General features: G+C 37.7%; 1 protein-coding gene across 1 annotated transcript; it reads right to left on the minus strand.

Annotated features, from left to right (window-relative positions):
* Positions 1-1,729: 1,729 nt before the first annotated feature.
* On the minus strand, positions 1,730-23,878 carry zgc:152863 (uncharacterized protein LOC562658 homolog). The gene is made up of 5 exons (XM_042486831.1): positions 23,725-23,878; positions 12,470-12,576; positions 10,217-10,423; positions 4,654-4,798; positions 1,730-2,418 (listed from the first exon to the last, which is right to left on the minus strand). Exons 2-5 carry the CDS (start codon positions 12,561-12,563, stop codon positions 2,091-2,093), a joined length of 774 nt encoding a protein of 257 aa, XP_042342765.1. The 5' UTR covers positions 12,564-12,576; positions 23,725-23,878; the 3' UTR covers positions 1,730-2,090.
* Between the last annotated feature and the right edge of the window lie 617 nt (positions 23,879-24,495).

The raw sequence follows: 24,495 nt of genomic DNA on the forward strand, positions 1-24,495 counted from the left end.
AATCTTTAGCAATTTAATACTCGTACGCCACTACATCGCAGAAGTAAATATACTTTTTATTGAACCCTTAACATCGCTCTCTTCAAAGCCAAACTCTACTGAAAAACTGTGATTTTAACCCTTTGAAATGTGAGTAAAGTGAAGAAGAAATGACCCCCAAATTAGCAAGAAATTCATTTTTTATTTTTCTTTAGCTTTTTCCCCCCTGGCTTTTTAAAAATACTTTTCTAAATCTACTGATTTCTTGTAATTTGTGGAATATTTCTCACCAAGTTACTAAGTGCCTTTTTAGCCCATGTTTTTGAGATAAATTGCACCAATTTTCTTAGGGTTTGAATAGTTGAATACTTATGAAAGGTGTCTAAAAGCAGCACAAAAAAGTGATGTTGCTCCAGGTTTCAAAGGGATAAATCACTGAACACAGGGGCTGCTTGTCTACTGCTGCCTCTATAATTTATTTTGTTTGTACTATTGTTTGACTTTGGCCTTTAAATGAGTTTGTCCAGATTCACCAAACTCATACAGTAACACAAACTAACTAACTGATGGAGGCAGCGGACTAGCAGCTCCAGTGTTCACTGAGCTGAAATGACTGTTTATGTAAATGGAGTCTGGTGGCTTTGACGAGAGTGTAGATTGGGAACTGAAGCGGCTTTCCGTGAAAATGTTCTTAATATAGTGTGCACTTCCAGTGATCTTGATTTGTTTTATTTTTTTTAGTTGGGACGTTTTAGGTGCCTAAAATATATGTTTTTTTATACTGTCGGACTTCTGCCTGTTTCTCCAAACTGGGGGCATGCCAGCTGACATCTACTGTTTGTAATAAACTGTCCATGGATGAGTACCCCATACAAAACCACTTCAAAAAATGCAAACTATCCCTTTAAGTACATTTTGCTGTACTTTTATTGAAGTAAGGTTTTGGCTGTGGGACTTTTACTTGTAGTGGAGCATTTTAACGGTTTGGTGCACTTTAAGGATCTGAATACTTGTTCCAGCACTGCCGCGCATCACGCTGGCCTCAAGTCAACACCACCGACAGTAGAAACACTGTACAAAAGATAGAAACTGGCAGAAATGGAATAGAGGCGGTTGCTGTGGAAACACACAGGGTTTCTGCAACAGCACGATCTGCCCCGTCACTGACGGGAAGGATGGGCAACGTCTCCAGAGCAACACTGAAAACACTCTCACACATACACACACACACAAACAAACAGGCACTTGCATCATTATATGACTGCTGTCCTGTGAAAACCTCCTAACTGAGGTTTGTTTTTAAACTGAAGAATTCTTATTTAAAATATTGTTTCAACAAAGACGTACATCGTCAAGGCAATCAGGATGTAAAAGTTTTCACCAGACAGCACATAACTTCCCTCCTCTGCCAGATACATTCATACAAGACATGAAATATATATGGATCACCAAATCTGCCATAAAAAAATAAACAAATGTTTTTACAAAATTTCTCAGTTAAAAATATAAATAATAAAGAAAAAAACGTCTCAATTAACTTAGAAGTGTCAAGTTTTATTTTGAAAAAAAAAAACAAATAAAATGTATTTATATATTTGAGAGATTTTTTATTTCTGTAATTATTTAATTCCCTGTTTAATTATTATCTATTATTACCTATCCAAAAAAAAAAAGCAAAAAGCCCAAAAAACAATCTTTAAGGAAATTAATACATTTTATTTATGTATATTCTATTTCTGTGCATATTTATTTATTTCAAAAATTAAACCTGCATATTCATTAGATAATTGAAACTTATCGTTTTATTTTTTATTATGATTTAAGTTATTTTACTTATTTAGTTATTTATTTTCATTATGCCAGATTTGGTCCTCCATATATACACTCAAACATTCATTCTTCAGTCAGGTCTCTGAGACCTAACAACCAGCCAATCAGCTTCCTCTAAGCTAGCGCCTGATTGGACAGAGTGCCCTGATGCTGGTGAGCCGCAGCCAACCAGGAAAAGTGCAGAGGTCTGCTGTCAGTCATTTTTTTTTTTTTTTGTTAAATCATCCACAGAGTAAACGCTGCAGCTGTCAATCAAAAACATGTCACAAACAGTCTGTCAGTCAGGTGTCCTTGTCGTCTGAAACATGTCGTTGCTGGACGTCCCCATCACGCACCCTGCCTCTGGGACGTGAAGACTGGACCTCTTCGTACGGGGGTGGTGGGTTGTCAGGGCTGGACAGGAGGGGGCGGTGGCTGCTGTCTGATTGGCTGTTGTGAGGCGACGGGTGGCAGCTGGGATCTTCCTGAGCCAACAGGAGCTGGGTGGGTCCCGGTGCTGAACAGGCAGGGAGGCGCTGCCCCCAGCTGCCGTACACTGCCTCCTCGTAGGAGGGGAGGGACACAGGAAGTCCATCCACCATCAGGTCGAGCTGGTCTGAGGATCGACGGCTGCCAGGACACACAGAATGGATTACAGACACTGAATCTCCCGACCTCTGACCTCACTCATTTCAATATAAGGTCCAGTTTCACTTGCTTTCCTGAGAAATTGTGTGGAGAAAATCAGTGATCCCCAACTTTTTATTGATATAACACCACAGACTCTATAAAATAATGGCCATAGCTACCACAGTGCCACCCATTGGTTTGTGGTCTCTCATTGTGAAGCCTCAAAATTGGCATTTCAGCATTGCAATTTTGTATTTTGGAGCCAGAATTTAACATATTTGGACGAGAAGGTGGAGTTGAACAATAGTGAGGGGTGAATCTGACTCATAAACCCTTTTAACACAGAGATGGCGCTATAGAGCCTCTACAAAGTCCCTGCTGCATGCCCCCTTTACATTTTTACACAGAAAGAAACAACAGCAGCATTATGTTGCTCCAGTGAGTGATGTCAGACAGCATGCCGGCATTGTGGAGTCAAAAGAGGTGTAACATTTAACACAACAGCATCGGCCTCTAGTGTGACATAAAACATATGCCTCAGCAGCGCTTTATTAACAACAACAAAGGCATAACATGTCAGTAACAATCATTTACCATCCCTGTTATAAGGCAATTGATCTCGTCCTCTGCTCAGAGGGTAAGGGGCTGCAGAATATCATTGTTTTCCCAATTTGTGGACATTTTTAACTCATTGAGTGCCATTGACGTATATATACGTCATTCAAAAGCATTGACGAAAAAAGTGTGTTTTTGGTGGCTGGCACAAGGGAGCGCTCTCACGCTCCATGTGTGTAATTTTGGGGCTGCTGGGACTCGTAGTTGTAGTACAAAAGATGGTAGATCAAAGCATGAAGTGGAGTAGCCGGGATCAGAGAGCCGAGCAATCTGTACAGAGGTGATTCAGACCTACAGCAATTCAATATCGGCATAAATGCCCCCCAAAAAACCGAGAAGGTCAAGGGGCCATTTTGATCAATGGCCCCTTGAAGAATGGAACAAGGTGCAAACAAACGTTTTTGTCCACGACGAAAAAGAGAGTTTCTTCTTTCATTTGAGCTACTCTGTGTTTTCAGAGTCTTTGTACAAAATATTGTGTGGGTCTTGAAAGATGACTCAAAATGGCCAGAAAAGCTGGCACAAGCCACTTTCCATTAATGTAATAGGGCCGGCACTCAATGAGTTAAACACTGTTCCTCTTCTCTGAGTTAGCCGTTAACTGCTACTTTGTAAATCTGCTGCTGTGGGTCACGCACATTCCTGTTCTGCTGGCTTTATCAAACACAGTTTTGGCACTGTTACTACCTCTCATGACGGATTAAAGGCTGGACCACTCCGTAACCTTTATTCTGCTATTGTATCTTTTATACAGAACAGCAAGGCAGCATACGACATGAAATTCCCCCCTTGAACAGGGAGTGTAAAAGGGGCCTCTGGTGCTATGCCTTTGTTCCGACAGCCCAAAATTCCAAACATTCCCATTTCTCTGAAAATACACACTCCCTGTGGTTAGTTTTAGTTTCCCAGCGGCGTCTGAGTTAACGGTCCCTCCTTTTCTACTGGCTTTTGTGCCACCTAACAAGGGTGTTTTGAACCAAAACATAATCTTTAAAAACATGATCTTTTTCTAACCACAGCCAAATGTTTTTGTGCCTAAACCAAACCACACATTTAACACTGTGTCAATGTATCCACTACAAAATAATGTACAAATGTAAAGGATTTGTGGTTATACAAACATTTTTTGATGTGTATTCTTGGAAAACAGGACTGTAGAGCAATTGGCTTTTGTTTTTGGGATAACAGGCTGTTGGATAAACAGGCTTTTGGTTCAAAGGGACAAGTTGTGGTCTAACAGGGCTTCTACATTTTGGGAAATATGAGCAGTCATTGTTTTGGTGTCAAGTGCACGATAATGAGCTGATATCAACAGGCAATATGTAGCTCTAGCAAAGCTCTTCAAACTTCACAATAGAAACAGAAGGTTTGTCTTGGATTAGCATTGTTGGAATACCAGATGAACATAATGTGGACTGACAGATCACAGTTTCATACTCTTCAATCTGTCCACTGAGCAGACTGCAGAGGACCCAAAGAGAAACTGACTCAGTATTTAGAGGCCAGGTGTTACAGTAGACAAGTGAATATAAAGATAAAAAACAACAGCATAGTGTCTGTTTTTCAAAAGACAATATTCCCCCTCTCACTGGAAACCACAGCAGTAAATGATCTTCTCACCTGTGTGATTGACAGGGGCAGAGGCGGGACTTGACGACCAGGCAGGCAGTGGTGGTGAGCAGGAAGATGGACACGCCCACCGCTGTTGTCGCCATGCTGGGCACTGAGTTATTCACTCTGTCGCCAGAGTTCGTGTTAACACCATCTGAGGAGGAGGCGGCAAAAATGTTAAAAGGAGAAACATCAACGAGACACACCAGAAACTGACCAACGATCTGCTGAGTAAAAAAAAACAACAAAAAAAAAAAACCACACAGCTGTTTGAGCTGTCAGGTGAAATCCCCGTCTGTGTGACGGTGGCAGAGCTTTTGGCCCAATCCAGCGAGGATGGTTTTTAGTCCATTCAGACCTCCCCTGGCTCTGTTTCCTCTTTCTTTCTTTTCTATTACTGCTCTCTGGCATTCATATTTAAGTTATAATTGCTGATCAGTGACCCTAGGATCCTCATTGAGTGCTTATCATTTTCTGGAGCATAAGTTTCTTGTGTTTTAGTTGAATTAAGTTGCACTTCAGACTCTTCTCTGGGAAGCCGCCTATAAAACTTACCTGCTCTGGATAAGTTTCAAACTCAACATTCCAAACAGATTTTTTGTTTTAATATCAATTAATTAATTAATTAATTTACATGAAGTTTACATGTTTTGGTCTATAAATTATGAAAATCCAAGATGGCATGGATTCGAACCTTCAATCTTTGGTTCACCACATCACTGTTTCCGCACAGCCTATCCACCATGCTTCCGGCACCACCTGCATTGGATCCCTTTCTCCGTGCACATTTAACCTTTTCAGTTAGACTTTAAAATCCACCTTATTGAATCCATCCCACCAAATTTTAGATTTGAGTTTGAAGCATGACAGAACAAAAAAGGAGGTGATGTCTGTGCCCTTTTCAGGGACAGATTTCTTTGTAAGAAGCTGTCATTTGGTGAGCTTTTATTTTTTGAATATATGTCCTTTAAAATGGAAGTGAAATTCTCTCCATGTATCTTATATAAACTTATTTACAGGCCACCAAAATGCTCTCCAAATTTTCTTGATGGTTTTACTGAGATGCTTTCAATTATTTGCACAGAATTTGACTGTGTAGTCATCATGGGTGATTGTAATATATACATGGATAATGTCTGTGAGAAAAATGCCACACAGCTTTCTGCAATACTTGAAACATTTGATCTTTGTCAACATGTGAGAGAGCCGACCCACATTAGAGGACACACTCTAGATCTAGATCTCTAGATCACTAAAGGTGTTAATATTTCAAATGTCACTGTGCTGGATGTTGCGCTGTCAGACCATTTCTGTGTATTTTTTGATCTGTCAGTAACTCCTAAAACTGTCCACGGATCAACAAATGTTGCAAAAAGATACTTCAGTGAGAATACCGAATACTTTTCATGGAATCCATCAAATTTAAAACTGACACAATCACAAACCATGTTGATGATCCCTTGACTCCTGCACTTCTGATATTGCAAATGTAATTAACGCCATAACTCCTGTTAAGTTGAAATAATAAGTAAAAGGCAAAAGGCACCGTGGAGAAACACTCCTTCTGTAACAGTCCAGAAAAGGGAGTGCCGAAAAGCAGAACGAAAATGGCGTAAGTCAAAGCTTCACGTTCATTTTGAAATCTATAAAGAAAATGTATGCATTTATAATTTGACCTTGACCTCATTTTTCTCTGAGATCATCAAAAGAAACAGTAACAATTCACGTGTGTTATTTGCTACTGTGGACAGAATAACTAACCCTCCTGTTCCAATATCTCCAGAACTGGTTTCCACCAGCAAATATAACGAGTTTGCAGACTTTTTTAATAGCAAGGTTCAAGGCATCAGATGTGCAATTAACTCTTCAATGCCAAAGAATAATGTTCCATCACTGCAGGCTTCCCAAGGTAGCTTACTAAGTATGGAACAATTTAAGGCCATCAGTGACAAATCACTGGAGGAAATTATCTCCAGTCTCAGTTCCTCCACCTGCTGCCTTGATGTTTTATCCACTAGCTTCCTTAAAACTGTTCAGAGCAGTCTGGTAAAACAGCTTATAGCTAATCTGTCTCTCCAATCAGGCACTTTTCAAATGCTTTGAAAACTGCAGTCATCAAGCTTCTCCTAAAAAGGACCAGCCTGGATGCCACTGTACTGAACAACTATCGGCCGATTTCAAACTTACCGTTTTTCAGTAAAGTTATTGAAAAAGCAACTTAGCAACCTTTTAAAACTAAACAATTGCTATGATAACATTCAGTCAGGTTTTCGGTCCCATCACAGCACTGAGACTGAACTCATAATGGTAATAAATGACATCCACCGATTCCGGCAAAGTCTCTTTTTTAGTGCTCCTGGATCTAAGTGCTGCCTTTGAAACAGTGGATCACACAATTTTATTAGAAAGACTAGAAAACTGGGTCGGACACTCCGGCATTGTCCTTAAATGGTTCAAGTCATATCTTCATGACAGGAAGTACTTTGTCTCAATTGCACACTGTGAGTCAGAGAAGATGACTATGACACGTGGGGTCCCACAGGGGTCCATTTTGGGACCCTTCATGTTTAATCTCTATATGCTTCCATTAGGCCAGATTATGCAAAATAATAAAGTAACCTACCACAATTATGCAGATGACACACAGATATACATAACACCTTCACCAGGTGATTATGAACCTGTAGAACGTCTGTGTCACTGTATTGAGCAAATCAATGATTGGATGCATCAAAATTTTCTCCAACTCAATTGAGATAAGACCAACGTCATTGTCTTTGGGCCATGGAAGGAAAGGTAGACTGTCCACACTCACCTTGAATCCCTCTCTTTCATAACCCAGAGTCAAGCAGGAAACCTCGGGGTTATCCTGGATTCTGATTTAAATTTCCACAGTCACACATCAAATTAGTAACTTCATCCACCTATTATTATTTAAAAAACATTGCCAGAGTCAGAGCAATAATGTCACAGCAAGATCTTGAAAGGCTCACCCACGCCTATATTTCCAGTAGGTTAGATTACTGTAATGGTCTGTTTGAAGGCCTTTCACAACAAGCTGTTCGGCAACTTCAGCTTATTCAGAATGCTGCTGCGAGAGTCCTGACAAAAACTAGGAAATATGACCACATTACTCCAGTTTTAAAATCCTTACACTGGCTACCTGTCACTCAGAGAATTGATTTAATTAAATTAAATTAAAAATCTGCTTATCTACAATCACTCTGTTCTCTGCTCAGGGCTAAAATATATCTCTGACATGCCTGTGACATATGAATCTTGTGGGACCCTCAGAACATCAGGGGCCGCCCTACTGGACGTCCCAAGAGTCAGAACTAAACATGGTGAAGCAGCGCAAACCTGAAATAACCTCCCAGATGACGTTTGACAAGCCCAGACTCTGACCACCTTTAAGGCAAAGCTAAAAACATTCCTTTTTCACTGCCTACTCCACCTGCTGACTACCAACTTATTTTTAAACTTGATTTTAAATCATTCTAAATTGTCTTTTTATCTTTGCACCTCTTGTCTGCACTTTTTAAACTTTTTCAAATTTTTTTTTTTTATCATTTAGTAATTGATTTCACCTTGTATATCTTATCTCTTTCTCTTTTATTATGTTTTTACATTTTATTACTCTGTAAAGCACTTTAAATTGCCCTGTGTAGAAATGTGCTATACAAATAAAGCAGCCTTGCCTTGTAGTAGTACTAGTGGTGGTGGTAGCAGTAGTAGTAGTGTCTAAGAAATGTTCCACAAATTGCAAGAAATACGTAGATTTTGAAAAAAAAATAATTTAAAAGCTAGGGGGAAAATGTCTAAGAAAAAATAAAAAATTCAGGGGGAAAATGTGTATGATTAAAATAATTAAATTTGAGAAATTATGTCAGAAAATTACTTTAATTTTTAAGCACATTTTCCAAGTTCCGTTTGGCTTGTTGTTGTAATTCTTCTTATTATTTTTTTAAATTTAATTTATAAGTATTTTTATTTAATTTTCAATTTCTTTATAAAAAATTAATGACCCAACAGAAGCTATGGATTAAAGAATAAAAAAGTGTTTGCATGTTGCTAGCATAAAGTTAAAAGTGTTGGTTTGGTGGTATATAAAAACATTTAAGAGCTCAAAATGTGACAGGAAACAACCACCTGTGCGGCACCACTGTAGGAAAAATCTGGTATTCTCTCTTTTTACAGGAACACTTAATCAAAAACATGATCTATCAGAGTAGGTTTTTTTATCTTAGTGTGCGGTTTCGGTGTGCCCACGATGAAGCGATATAGCTTTCCATGAGGCTCTGCAGCATCGACACAGAGGAAATGTTTTATGGTTATTACGGTGGTTTCGCCCGCTTCCGCTTTCTGCGCTCTGACTTCCTGTTGCAGCGCGTTATGGTAATGGCGACAGAGGAAGTCGAAACTGGTCTGAGGAAAGAGAAGCTTCTAGTTCTGCTGCAGAGTCTGCAGAGTGCCTCTGTTAAATAGGTCAAAAGATGAATGCTGTGTTTGCATTTGACAGCTCAGCCCCAATACTTGATGTAGAGGAGTAGAAGAAAGTAGCAAAAAAAAACAACTCAAGTAAAGTACAAGTACTTCAAATTTGTACTTTAGTTTAGTACTTGAGATAAATAAACTTAGTGACGTTCCACCAGCGGCTGCTGAAAAGTCCTTTTTGTTGATGCTCACAGAGAGTCAGACTACATCTCATGTCTGAAATGAGCCATTCAAAGTCTCACTGGGAATCAAACCTCATCACCTGACAACAACGATGACTCACCATCTGCTTCCTGAACTCTCACAACAAGAAGACACTGTCATTAAATGACTAATCAGTCACTGAAGCGTCAGGGTCAACGCTGCGCTGAGTCATGACTGGATATTATAAACTGAGCTAATCACTGAGGAACGCCGCAAAGCCCGGGGCTGCTGGGAAATGTCAGAAGATGTTTAGAGTTGTAAGCGGACATCTGATTACTAAGAAAGAGTTTTAAAGTACCATGACTTTCATCTCAGGACCCAGAGAGAGCAGACAATAGAAATATTAGAGCCTTTTTTTTTAATGAAGCACAAGCTAAATTTGATTTCCTGTAAAGTTGCTTTACACCATTGAGATCCAAACAAAATCATCTCACCTCTGCCTGAATTACACAAAGCCAGGTTTTCATCAGCCATTTTTTTGAAGTGAAGATCCTGAATTACACATTAAGAAAGGTTTTTGTGATTTGGGTTGCCAGAGGCTTCAAGATACCCAGAGGAAGATGGGAGGAGTTCAGATCAAAGCAAGTTCTAACATTTGAGAAGCTGAAACCTCAAAACAATTTATCAAGATGGCACTGCCATCGTCTCCAGATGAACTTATATCGCTTATATCTTGTTTTCTTTGCATTATTCATTGACTTTTCAACAAAGCATTTCAAAGCACAATGTAAAGATATGCTGAGTAATGTGAGTCATTGATTCTTGCTGAGGAATTCACTTGCACCTAAATCATCAATTAAGAGAGCTCACTTCATACCCAGACACTCGAAAAACATACAAAAGTGATACATAACTTGGTGGAATCCAGACTTACCTCTGATGGGGATGCAGGCTGGTATTGCAGGCTGCCACCTCCCATAGCGACATCTGGAGACGCGCACTTTGTTGTTGAGGTGGTACCGGCTCGGCTCACAGAAGATGTGGATGGAGCTCTTGTGGGTGAAACCTCGACACGGTGACGGATCGCAGCGGAAACCTCCATGTTCAGGCACCAGAGGATAAGTGCAGTTAGTCAGTCGGCCTGCAGAGACACAAAACACAGCGATTAGAGCAGGTTTTTACAACAACATTGTGTTTGAATTCAAGGTTATTGTCAGAATTGAAACCATTAATTCCTTATCCTACAGATTCCATCAGTTCTGCTCCACATGCATGTTTTCTGTCAGTTATTTAAACCTCTTAAACCTGAGCAAATTGGTTTGATTTCCTTTGAAAACATGGGCGGAAAAAAGGCAAATTAGCAACTCTGCATGGAATGTTTTGTAAACTGCAAAAAATAGTAGATTTAGAATTTTCAAGAAAAAACTAGAAAAAATGCCCAGAAAGCTAATAATATAATTATCATTATAATATATTTAAAATGTGATGCAGATTTTTATATCTGCTGCACACATTATACATTATACATTTTATTTTTATTTTTACTTTGCTTTTTTTTAAATCTGATTTTTATTGTATGTTTTTTTTTTTTTTTTTTTTTTTTACTAATTTTTTAGATTTTTTTTAAGGTAATTTCTTTTTAAGTTGCTCATTGCCCTTTTCAGCATGTTTTTGAAAAAAATCAAACCATCTGCTCAGGTTTTAATGGGTTAAAGAAGAAGTAAACGTCTGCTGCCACTGACAGAAACTCTAGAAAAATTGAACTCATCACTCATCAATGCATTGTAGTATTCAGACACTTTACTTTAATAAAAGTACTAATACCACACTGTGAAAATACTCTACTGTAAGTGATGAGCTATTTGGTAAATTGTTTAAGAAAAATAGATTTGACCAATTATTTGGAGATTTTACAATGCCATATCAGAAAAAAAAAACAAATTTATATAATCATAATTCCCATTTCTAAGCATTTTAACTCTTTGTAATTGGAGCAAATTGGCTCTTTCAAAACAAGCGAAGAAGGCAATGAGCAAAGAAAGAAAAAAATGACCCAAAAATTAGCAAGAAATTAATAAAAGTATAATTATTATTATATATATATATTATAATTATTATTATAATATAATAAAAGAAAAGAAATGTACCAAAAAAATAATATCAAAAAAGAAACAGAGAAAGTTAAAAAAGAAAAAGACCTAGAAAAGAGCTTAATTTAAAAAAATAATAATTTCATAACATAATTTTGAATAGAATTGATTTTGTAAATATAGATTTTTACAAGCTTTATTCTTTTTTCCCCCTTGACATCTTTCCATAGCTTTTAAAAAACAATTTTCTAAAATTTTCTACTAATTTCTTGCAATTTATGGAATATTTCTAACCAAGTTGGTCATTGTCTTTTTCTCATGTTTTTTCAATAAATCACACCATTTGCTCACAGCTGAAAAGTTTAGATACTTGTAAACAGCGTCTGCAAGAAGCACAAGAAAAGTAATTTTGCTCCAGTTTTTTTTTTTTTTTTTTTTTTTTTTGTTAAAGCATTGAAGAATTAATATAAGACATCTTAAAATCAATTAAAGCCTTTTTCAAGACTTTTTAAGGATCTGCATCACCCTGCGTACTGAGAGCTCTTCCTGCATCAAAACATTGCCCACAACCACCTCTGCCTTACACAACGGGCAGCTGTGCCAGCACAGCCAGCACTGTTACGTACTTCCTCTATTTCTTCACCTTAAAAGTCTGAGTCTGCAGAATTACGCTTTCCACTGCCACCGCTCACTTCTTCACCCCACACACCAACACGTGAAGAATAGGTCAAGTGTAAGAGTGGAAAATCACTAAAAATGAAGCTATAATGAGAAAAGTCTGAGTGATTTCACAACATGAGAGAAAAAATGTTTTTATTGTAGCTACAGAAAGTTGATCTCAGTATAACTGTACTGATCAGAAGAGGAAGAGCAGACAGTCGAATTTTGGATTTCTAAAACAGAAAGTGCATATATTCTGAAACACGCTGCCTAAAGCTGATTTAGTGTATCACCATCAGTCATCATTAAAGTGTGCGAACACTGTGTGCCACTGATGAACTTCTATGGTCATGAGGAACCAAAGAAGAAACTAAATGAATGAATCAATGAATGCATGAAAGTTCAGGTTTGGGCATACTGGAGGGGTCAGGTCGTACCTGCTGTGAGGAGCGGTGCGGAGGTCAGGAGGAGGAGTCCACAGACCAGACTGACGCTTCCACACAGCGATGGATACAGGACCGACGCAGACATCAAACCAGACTTCCTGAAGACACAACAGAGACGAAGAGTCAGAAAAAAAGAAAAGATGCACATACTTTAAATACAACAACACACACACACACACACACACACACACACACACACACACAGATGTCGGGTCAAAGTATCCTTCACCCACAAAATAATCATTTGCATATCAGATACTCAACTACAACAAAACTAAACTGCACAAGTTGTCTTTCAGCTGTCAAAAGTGAAACTGTCACCTCACACTCATTTACTGTGTAAGCACTGACCGACAAACACCTGAGAGCAGCAGCTGAGCAGCAAACAAAACAGAAACACACCACCACAAACCCAAACACTCATCGCGCACCATCCCAGACACACAACCTCCTGAGCCAACAGATCCAGACCTCTACTGGGTGGCAGCTGAAATGCCACAGTGTGTTTCAGTGTGAGTGTGTGTGTGTGTGTGTGTGTACGTTCTGCTGGCTTTAGTGTGTGTTTTATTGTTTTCATGTCATGAAAAATGCTAGTCATCTCTGGAGCCATGAAGGAGCAAGGGAGACCCCCCCCCCCCACCTCAGCATGCCAGTCTCTCTCTCTCTCTCTCTCTCTCTCTCTCTCTCTCTCTCTCTCTCTCTCTCTCACACACACACAAACACACAAACACACAAACACACAAACACACATTCACAGCTCCATCTTATGTGACCACAATCTGTGTGGGAGGTCTGCGTCTTAGTCATCTCAGCACTCTGCGGTATTATAACTTCTGCTATAACATTTCTGAAGTTGAAAACATAATTATCGTGACTGCAGAAGATTAAAATGGCTTCTTGTCAAATAAAATTAATTAATTCAGCTCTGTTTCAATCAAGAAGGACATATAGTGTTGGAAGAAGTAGTCAGACCTTTTACTGAACAGTTTGAAACATAGACACATTTGCTCGATTTATTTCAAAAACATGGCAAGAAGGCAAGAAGCAACTTAAGAGGAAATGACTCATAAAATGGCAAGAAAGATAATTTTAAAAAATGAGAAAATTACCTAAAAATGCAAAAACAGAACAAACGAAAAAAAGGAAAATAAAAAAGGAAAAAAAAAAAAAGAAAAATATAAAGAAAAAAAACAAAGAAATTACATAAAAAAAGAAAAGCATTACTTTAAAAAAAATCTGTAAAAGTGATTTTAAATGTATAATTATGATACTTAAAATTGTAGTTGTCTGGACATTTTTGCCCTAGTTTTTTTTTTTTCTTTTTTTTTTTTTTTTAAATAGCAATACTACTGTGTAAAATACTCTTTTACTCTCTACTACTCTTTTATAACTCTACTTCATCCCCAAAATGACTATTTTATGGGTTGGCCATGCCATATTACCTTGAATTCATGAAGAAAACTATTTCTCTTGCATGTGTTGCACCCAAGAATCACTTCGGACTTAGGGTAGACATATATCCAAGGAGCAAAGAATTATTCTGAAATATGTATAAAAAAAACAATCACTGGCTGTTCAGTTGCTCTCTCTCTGTTCAACAGCCAACTGATCACACCCAAATCAATATCAATATATCAAAACATATTTACACATTCATTTAAAATTCTAATGATTGGTACATTACAAAAACATTAAATCTTTCAAAGTAATTATACATTCTATTTACAGATCATTAAATTAATTCAAGGAATTATGCAAAACTACACAGTACAAGCAACAAATTAAAATAATAATTTCCTACATGTTCCCTTTACTCTTTTAAGCCTACGGTTATGCTAAATACAATGTATCAAACTTTCTATTTACAATGAAACAACTTCCTGTCCTCTCCTCGCATGCCTAGCTCTTGACCTGGATGTTTATCGTTGCTATGCCAACAGGTCTTGGCTACCGCTAGTATTCAGAGGCTAATCTTACCCCAACCGCTAAACAATTTAAAACCGAAACGAAAACATCTAACGATTGGTACATTCCCCCAAACCTTAACTAGTGTTTAATTAGAGTCCAAATTGTCGAAATAAAACAAAATAAAAGCTTAAATCCCCGAAGATGCGTTACCCGTTAGCGACCGTTACGTTAACCGGTAACAAACGTAACTGAATATTAAAACATAATATCCTTAAACAATACAACAAATAATAACAATAAAACACACAGATAGATAAATCAGCAAATGTGGCCTACTCTATTTACCATATGGGGTTGTTTTGATTACGGTTTACCCACCTGAAATATATATATAAAAAAACAATCACTGGCTGTTCTTCAGTCTCTCTCTCTCTCATTCTTAAACGGCCAACTGAAGAACGCACCAGAACCCTGACTCTATACAGGCCAACTCACAGGTGAGCCGGGCACTTCTCACTTCAACAGAAATGATTTTTAATTAAATTAGTGGGAGGGGGGTCTTATTTAACATTAAGAACGTAATATACATATAAAATAACAGAAAAACAAGTGGGTAAATACATGATAAAAATATTATGTACCACACATGCCTCCATGGAAAATCTTGAACATATTAATTTATTTAAAAACAGCAAAACTATACAAAAATATTTCCCTAAAAACTCTCACACAACTTGCGCAGTATAATCCAAGTTTAATTTTTTTTAAGTCACCAAAAAACCCTGGTATTGGAGTCTGGCATTGAGGAGAGCATGGACAGTTTTTCTGTTCAGTTTTAAATTGTAAGTTTTTTTTTGAAAAATCATGTGTTTAGGAAGTATTGCACATACGACTCAATAAGACTTGGATTAAACTGCACAAGTTGTGTGAGAGTTTGTGAACACATTTTTAAGACAGTTTTGTTGTTGGTAAATGTGGCCCCCAACCAATCAACACACCAATATGTCTGCCATTCACCATAGAGGCATGTGAGAAAAACTAATTTTTTTTGCCACAAATTCAAGTCACACAGCATGTTTGTGCTAAATGTGAGGGAATTCCCTCAAGGTGTTCTTGATACATTGCAGTTACGCGAATGGGATGGATACATGGTCTCAATGACCTTTGACCTGCAAATTCTAATCAGCTTATTGTTGAGACCAAATGACATTTGTGTCAACTTTGAAAAAATTCCCTCAAGGTTTTCTTGAGATATCACGTTCACCAGATTGCGACAGACGGGGTCACAGCGACCTTTGATAGCCAAATTTTAGTAAGTTTATCCCTCACTCAAATCGGAAGTTTTAACCCAAATTTTAGGAAATTCCCTCAGGCCGTTCTTAAGATATCACAATCAAAAGAATGAGACAAACTAGGTCACAGCAACTGTTGACCTTTACCAAAATCTAATCAGTTAAACCTTGAGTCCAAGTGGACGTTTGTACCAAATCTGAAGAAATTCCATCAGGCTGTTCCTGAGGTATTGCAGTCACCAGAATGGGACAAATGGACAGCCTGAAATCCCAGTGCCTCCGGCCACTGCTTGGCTGTGTCTCAGAGCTTTTTCTGTCTTGTCTTCTCACCATCATATTCACCTTCCCTTCACGACTGAGGTGTAATTATGTTACAACAACAGAGACCTCTTTATCTGAAGATGCATGGTTTCCACCATTGTGCTTGTGACAACTTGACCTATATTTGATGGAAGCCCTTCCTGGTTCTGTGTACAGGATCTATGTTATGTTAAAACGGGACTATAAACACTGCTGGCTCTTACTTGGAAATATTTTCGGGCACACAGGAAGTGATGCATTTTATGTTTTCAGCTACAACAGCAAATTGTTTGGCGACAACAGAGAAGGAGCTGGGCAGTGAGCACCGACAGAAACTTCCACTGGGGAAAAAGAGTCAGCCGGTTTGTAGTAATTAATGTCGAGTGTTTTCACCCACTGAACCACATGTGACGGTCGGGTTGATCAGTAGCTATGTTGGTGACTCTGCCATGCTGAACCTTGCTCTTTCTGCTCTGCTGCGTAACTGAAACCAATCCCTGTAGAGTCTGAAGTTCAATGTTTTTATTTTTCTCTTTAATGAAGTAATGACCCATTTTTGAACTGACTGATTATTCAGAGCTTCAACATGATGAAAGCCCAAAGACTACAGTGTAGAAATACTTTGTTACAAGTAAAAATATTTTTGCATCAAAATATAATGAACCCGTAGGGCCTGCTTTAATATTACACACACTGGTATCGCTCTGTGCACAAAATGTGCTTTTCTAAATAAAACTTTAAAATAATTTATACATTAATATTACTTTCTACTTTAATCAAGTTTTTTTTTAACCTACATCAGTCCTAATCATATATATCAAATGTTCATTAATTTTCAGAATTTTGACCTTTAAAATGCCAGGTTTTTGTCATGATGCCACTTTGTTTGTTAGATGAAAAAAAAAAGACTTATTTCAATATACTACATGCCAAGTAGATATTTTTGGATTTTTGAAGCATGGGATATGTCAATGATTAGAAGCAACATTTACTTTTATACATTATTATTTTTGCGCAGTGTCAAATGGTCACACTCATACCGCTCTGCCCAGTTATGTTCTACTTTTAGTGAGTTAATTTTTTAAACCAACATCAGCCCTAATCATAAATATGAAATAGTCATTGATTTTCAGGTTTTTGTCATGATGCCACTATGTTTTTAGATGGGAAAACTTTTATTTGGATTATCACAGCCTGGGATATGTCAATGGTTAGCATGTATTTTCTCCATATTCCAAATGTGGTAAAAATGACATCATCAGGTGGAAAAAAATAAAAAGGTCAAATTCCAAGGCAAAAGCACAGAATGACACCCACAAATAAAACAAAATGTGTTCATAATTTATACATAGGCTGTAGCATATAACCTCCACCTGCTCAGTGTGACTGATGATGGGATGCTTTGGATGGCCGGCGTTCACAGTGTGACACAGAGGAAGTGCTGATGCTGCATGTTGCTGAACAGGTCACAGGGACACAGCTTCTGTTATAATGTGCTGCAGCAGATTTGCTTTGAAGTTTTAGAGCCATGAAATACTTCATGTTCAAAGTAAAAGCCGGTTGGAATAAAAGCTAATTAAGTCATGAAATCCACTGAAGACTGAAAGAAGCATAAACACATTTATTTTTGGATTGCAGGTGGTTCACCTAGTGATGATTAATAGCTGAAAGTCAGTGATGTGTGCTCATATTATACTGATCTTAGTTGTGGCTCTTGATTAACCCTTAAACCTGGGCAAACTGGCTTGATTTCTTTCAAAAACATGGGAAGAAGGCAATGAGCAACTTTAAAAGTAATTTTCCCAAAAATTAGCAAAATTAGTAAAAAGTACAAGAAGGTTTTCTGAAAATTACTTTATAAATAAATAAATAACAATAAATAAAGAAAAAAGAGGAAAGCAAAAAAATAAATTAACTGGAAAAAATGCTTAGAAAATGATATAAATTCTGTAAAATAATTTCAAATATCTAATTATGAGAATGATAAACATAGTTTTCTTGACAATTTTTTTCCTCCTTTTAAACATTTTTTTTTTCTAAATCTGCTTATTTCTTGCAATTTACAGGACATTTCCTGCCAAGTCCCTCATTGCCTTTTTCTTATGTTTTTGAAAGAAATCAAACCAATTTGTTCAGGTTTCAAAGGTTTAACCCTTTAGAACCTGAGGACATTGTTTTGATTTCTTTCAAAAACATAGGGGGGAAGCAACAACAAGCTACTTAAGAAGACATGGCCCAAAAATAAGCAAAAAAAAAAAAAAAACCCATAAAAAAAATTACAGGAAAATAAGCCAAAAAAGGAGAAGATAATTACCTTTAAAAATTGCTGAAATATGCGTTTATTTTATTTTTATTTTTATTTAATTTTCTGTAACATAATTTTAAATCTGATTTTTTTTTTCTAATTATCCTCCCCTCTTTTTTAAACAAACAAACAAATTCTTAGGTAAATAAATTTTGCAATTTGAGGGACATTTCTTGCAAAGTTGCGAATTGCTTTTGTTCAAACATTTATAAAAGAAATCATTTCATCAGTTTGCTCAGTTTTTGAGGGTCATATAGCTTGTAAAAGGCGTCTGAACTTAGCACAAGGAAAACTGAGGTTGTACTAGGTTTCAAAGGTTTAAATTACTTGTGAAAGGCGTCTGAATGCAGCACAAGTCAAGTGATGTCGATCCAAGTTTCAAAGGGTAATGTTCCTACAGGTAAATCAGACACTGTATTTCATGTTACTTATTTCTTAAAACATTACTGTCTTTGGTTTAGTGCTAAAGTGATTTTCTGATGTGGGGGGAGCTGCTGCACTCCCACAGAGATAAATTAAGTTGTATTTTTAAAGCGAGCCAGGCGTTGAATAGAATAGAAGAGAAATATTTTATCAATCCCGTGAGGGAAATTGTTTTGTTGCAGCAGAAAAAGAAGACAGTAGCGACTGAATGAAATATTTGTTAAAAAGGGCAAAATAATATTATATATATATATGTGTGTGTGTGTGTGTGTGTGTGTGTGTGTGTATATATGTATGTATGTATGTATGTATGTATGTATGTATACAAAGGAAACACTTAACATTGAATAAAATAAAATAGAATGAATAAAAAATAACAACAATAATAATAATAAATAATATAAATAATAAGATATGTAAAGTATGTACAGTATGTACAGAGAATAAACAAACAAACAAAATGCCTAAAAGATTAAAATGAGCAAAAAAATTTTAAAAAAAAGAAAATTTTAAAAAAGAAAAAAATGTGCAAATAAATGTGCAAAACACCAGCCTTCATATTTCAGTGGTATCTGTTTGTCAAGTGGTGCCACTCGAGGTGAGGGAGAGTCACAACAGGTCAGCTGATCACAAACACACAAGGTTACACAAGCCCGGGAATATAAGCCCATTTTACACAAAGGTCGCGCCCTAGAGCCACTAACAAGCCTATCTGTCGCCTTACATTTTTACACAGAATGAAACAACGCAGCTTCATGTCACTCCAGTGTGTGATTTTAGACAGCATGCCAGCATCCCGGAAATAAAAGAGGCATAACAGGGTTGAAGAACACAACAATGTCAGCCTCTGGTGTGACATATAACATATGTGTGTGAACCACAACAGGAGAGTTTGAAGCAGCTGTTAGCAGTTGCAGACTGTGAGATTTTAACAGTCTTATAGTGCAGCTACACTGCCACATGGATTTTAATAGACGGTTTTTACGACATAAAGTTTGATGTTTGCAGACTGTGCGATGACCTCACCTACTGAATCGCAGGCTACAACCTACGTCCATCAACATTGACACACAAGAACAAAACACCGTTGGCGTGCGTCATCTGTCTACGTCACTGTAGTGGTCAGAGCAAAATGTACTTTAACTGCACACTGTAGGTTAATTTAGACTGAAGATATTTGCACTGAAACTTTAACTTCTGTAAAACTGTACAATTCCTTCACTGCACCTTTTTTACATACATTTTGTTCTTTATATTCTATTTTTAGTTTTATATTTTTATATTACTTCTATATTTTTATCTTATATCTTATTCTATTTAAAAACAAATTGCTATATTGGCATTTATGTTTGTCAAAAAAAAAATTAAAGAGGAGGAGAATGTGGATGCTGTCATAACTGGGGAAGAGGCCAACCTGGCACACCAATTTTGCAACAAGCTCAAAACCTTTATTAGCATCTACTAGCATTTTACAGGGTGGCGCTGATCAGTGCGTCATTTCATGCTGCATTTCTATTGGTTGGTTAGCAGACATAGGTCGTAATGTGGTCATCCCAAATTTATGACACTGTCAGTATTTTATCCCAAGCTGTCTTTGATCTCACAACTGAGACAACAGCCATCATGGACCCTCATGGCTGTGCGACCACCGTTTTAGAGCCATGACCAAAGGGCCACGTTTCTTTTAGGATGGTCATCTTTCGTCTGGGACAGCCCAAAATCGCACAGTGTATATACCAGGATCATAGACTGTATATAAAGATAGACAACATGACAGCTCCCCCAAAATGTGGCTATTCCATCTGGATCGCCCCCTGGTGTCTGTCTGCAGTATAGGTCATAAAGCCGCCCTTCCATGTGAATGAATGGGACATGTGCCAAACTAAAAACTCAAACTACACACCAAATAAATTTTTCGCATAAACAGTTTCTGTCACTGAAGGTAGTTCTTATCACCCTGATGTTTGTTAAAGTGATTGTTTTTATGATAAGTTTTTAACAAGTTATTAAATCATACAAAAGGGGGCTTTCCCACCATGACTGACAGCTATGACAGCCAATCCGTGCGCTCACATTCAATGGAGCTGCTCACAATTGGTCGGACCAGACGCAGGCTCGAAATGACATCACCCTCGCAAGATGGCAATGCCAATATCCTGGATATGTTAACCTCACCTAAGTATAGCGGGGGTTAGTGGGGGTGTGTCATCCATCTTTATATACAGTCTATGACTGGGCTTTACTCAAAGAATTACTCAAAGAACAGCAGCTGATGTTCGCAAATTGGGGAGACAATGAGGTCCAGGAGCTCCTAGCAGAGGACAAGATCAGCCACCATATAACAGAAACAGTAAATGACTGTTGCCATGTTGTGCCATTGCTGTTTATAAAGCACTGCTGACACATGTGTTTAATGTCACACGAGAGGCAGATGCTGCTGTGTGTTAAACATCACGCCTCTGTTGGTGCTGAGATGCTGGCATGCTGTCTAAAATCACACACTAGAGTGGTGCATTTTTACCAGTTTAAACCACCAGTTCTGTTGTTTTGGAAAGATAGAGACCTCTGCGGATAATTAGGTTCCTGGTAAAAACCTCCTGATGATAAACAGTTCATGTTTGATACATGGGAGAGGTTTTAAACTGGTTGTAGGCTGCAATCCTCACCAGATGTCACTAAATCACACACACTGCTCCTTTTAAAAAACCTGATGTGTCCCTGAAACAGCGAAGGACCCCTCAAACCCTTTAAAACATGGAACAAACTTATAGGGATAGTTGAGATTTTTTTAAGTGGGGTTGTATGGGGTAGTCATCTATAAACTGTAAATAAACGTACAATGGACGTCAGCTGACACACACTCAGTTTGAAGAAGCAGACAGGAGTCAGACATGGAAACATGGTGGGCTCAGCCAAAAACACATATTTTAGCCAGCTAAAAAGAATGATATCAGTTTGAACACTACATTGAGAGGTTGTTTTTTTTTTTACAGCTCTACCTTTCTGTCACAGTGATTTCCAACAGGGAGTTGAAGTAGTTACATCGCTCTCTTCAAAGCCAGACTCCATTTAGAAAAACAGTGACTTAAAATCCCTGAGCACAGGGGCTGCTGGTGTACCACTGCCTTGATCACTTAGTTTGTGTTTTTGTGTGACTTTGGCAGTTAAAAGGGATAATTCGGATTCACCAAAGTCACACAGAAACACAAACTAACTAACTGATCAAAGCAGCGGTAAATCAGCAGCTACTGTTTTCAGTGAGCTAAACAAAGCAGTGAAAATACTCGTTTTCTGGCTTGATTTTGTTTTTTTATTACTTGTTTTTTGTGTAATTTTTATTATTATTATTTTATGTTTTTATTTATTTTCTATATTTTTATGTACAAAGTCGTGATTTAATGACCATAGATGATACTGTTTAAGTATCAATAAAACACTGATGACAAAAAAGAAAATACTCTCAAGTGCCTATAGCATAAACCTTAATCTGTTGCAGATTATTTTAGTTGGGACTTTGTTAGGCTAAAATACCTTGTGTTGCTGACTCCATCTACATCAGTACATTGCTTAGTTTCCATGTCAGACTCCAGCCTGCTTCTCCAAACTGGGGGTGTGCCAACTGACATACTAACATCTACTGTATATAATACACTGACTACGGATAAACACCTCATACAGCCCCACATTCTCTGTTTATAGTATCACATGAATTATGTAAAAAGCTTTTTTGTTCCTCAGTGGAAGCTTCAGGTGTTCACATTAACATTCCTGTCCACTGTATCTGTAGATTTCTTATTTTTACAGTTTAAATAAGTACATTCAATAAAATATAAATCCAAAGTACACTACATGTACTGTAGCTCAGTGATACTCAACTTGTGGTCTGTGGTCCAAAATCTAGTCCTCGAAAGGATGTTGGGTGACCCCTCCCAAACATTTTCCATTTGTTTTTAGTATACATAAGGTGACAGAGTGCATAACACAGCATCAAAATAGAGCTTAGAGGTGGGTGGAGATCCTCGCACCACCCTACAGAGGTCCTAGCTAAACCCCTAATGTCCTAAAATTCTAGAAATTTACTAAGGTCTTAGAAATGTCCTAAAATCCTAGAGATATCTTAAAATCCTGGAAATGTCCTGAAACCTTGAGAGTTGTTGTAAAATCCGAGAAATGTCCTAAAATCCTAGAGATATCTTAAAACCCTAGAAATGCTCTGAAATCCTATACATCTTAAAATCCTAGAAATGACACAAAATCCTAGAAATCACAAAAACGTGCTTAAATACTAGAAACATCCTAAAATCCTGGTAACGTGCTGAAAACCTTGAGATGCCCTAAAATCCGAGAAATGTCCTAAAATCTGAGAAACATCCTGAATTCCTAGAAACATCCCTAAAATACTACAAAATTCTTAAAACCGTAGAAATGTCTGAAAATCCCTGAAATGTTCTTCAATTCTAGAAATGTCCAAAAATAAGAGAAATGTTCTAGAATGTGAAAAAACACCAATCCAAGAAACATGTATGGGACTGGCTCCTGGCCTCCTGTCATTTTGCAAAGGTGGCCCTTAAGCACAGCAAGCTGAGAATCCCTGCTGTAGCCTATCTCATGTATACTTAGTATAATTTATTCAAGCACCGTCTGCACTGTTGTATTATTGTTTACTTTTTTTTTTATATATAGGCTATATATTTAGTATGTATGTACATAGCAGTTAAGTGTTTGTTGTCCTTGTCTTTGGCTGTGTGTCTACTGAGAGTCAAATACCTTGTTTGTGGTCAACGAAGCTGATTCTATGATTCTCTCTCTTCTCGATGTAATATCAATAATAAATATTCTTGTTTTCTCTGCGTCAGGTCAAAGCTACAATTTATTTTTATCAAATACACAACAAACGTATTTGTCCACACAGATAATCGATTTTTGTGATTTCAATCACCGGCAGACAAAGTTAAAACGCCTCCTCTCTCCTGATAAAAAACGATCCAACAGGGAATAAAAAGGTATGAATGTCTGACCTGAGAGCCGCGGAGGAGGCAGCAGCGGTGGGTCGAAGCGGCCGTTAAGCTGCAGAGGAGCTCCGGAGGTTTTTACCGGCAGATCGGAGGAGGTGAAGCGTTTAGGAGGATTGACAGATGTTCGTCCGTCTGCTGACGCTCCTGCCGCCGCTCCTGCTCGGCAACAAGTGGGACTTTTTCGGCTGCTCTCGTCCCTGACTCATCGATCAGCTGTGTGTGACGCCGAGCATCCAGCCCTCTGATTGGCTGCCGAGAACTGCCAAACACCGCCCATCTGCGCGGCTCCGTCATCTTCTGGAAACGCTCCCATTCTGTTCTCTCTCTCTCTCTCTCTCTCTCTCTCTCTCTCTCTCTCTCTCTCACACACACACACACACACACACATACAGTCACTTATTAAGAAGAAGGAAATTGTGGCCAGTTCCAAGTAAAAAACAAAAATATACAACTGAGATACTGCATTAAAATAGAAATACCACTACCGATAATTGTAAACAGATACACAACTTCCTGTAAACCTTTACTCCACAGAGGGATTCTGAACAGGCTACCAGGGACACATACATGAAGGGGTCCAAAGTGCCAGGGGCTCCTGGACTTCATCTGCTGAATTAAAAATGTTACATAAACAGAGAGAGAGAGCAAGAGAGAGAAAGAGAGAGAGAAATACAGACACACAAACTAACTACAAAGAGACATAAACTACAACTACAAAAAAGAAAGACACAAAATTACTAAAGAGACAAAAACACCTACAAGGATACATAAAAT

This window comes from Plectropomus leopardus, chromosome 5 (genome assembly GCF_008729295.1).
Source record: "Plectropomus leopardus isolate mb chromosome 5, YSFRI_Pleo_2.0, whole genome shotgun sequence".
Lineage (NCBI taxonomy): Eukaryota > Metazoa > Chordata > Actinopteri > Perciformes > Serranidae > Plectropomus > Plectropomus leopardus.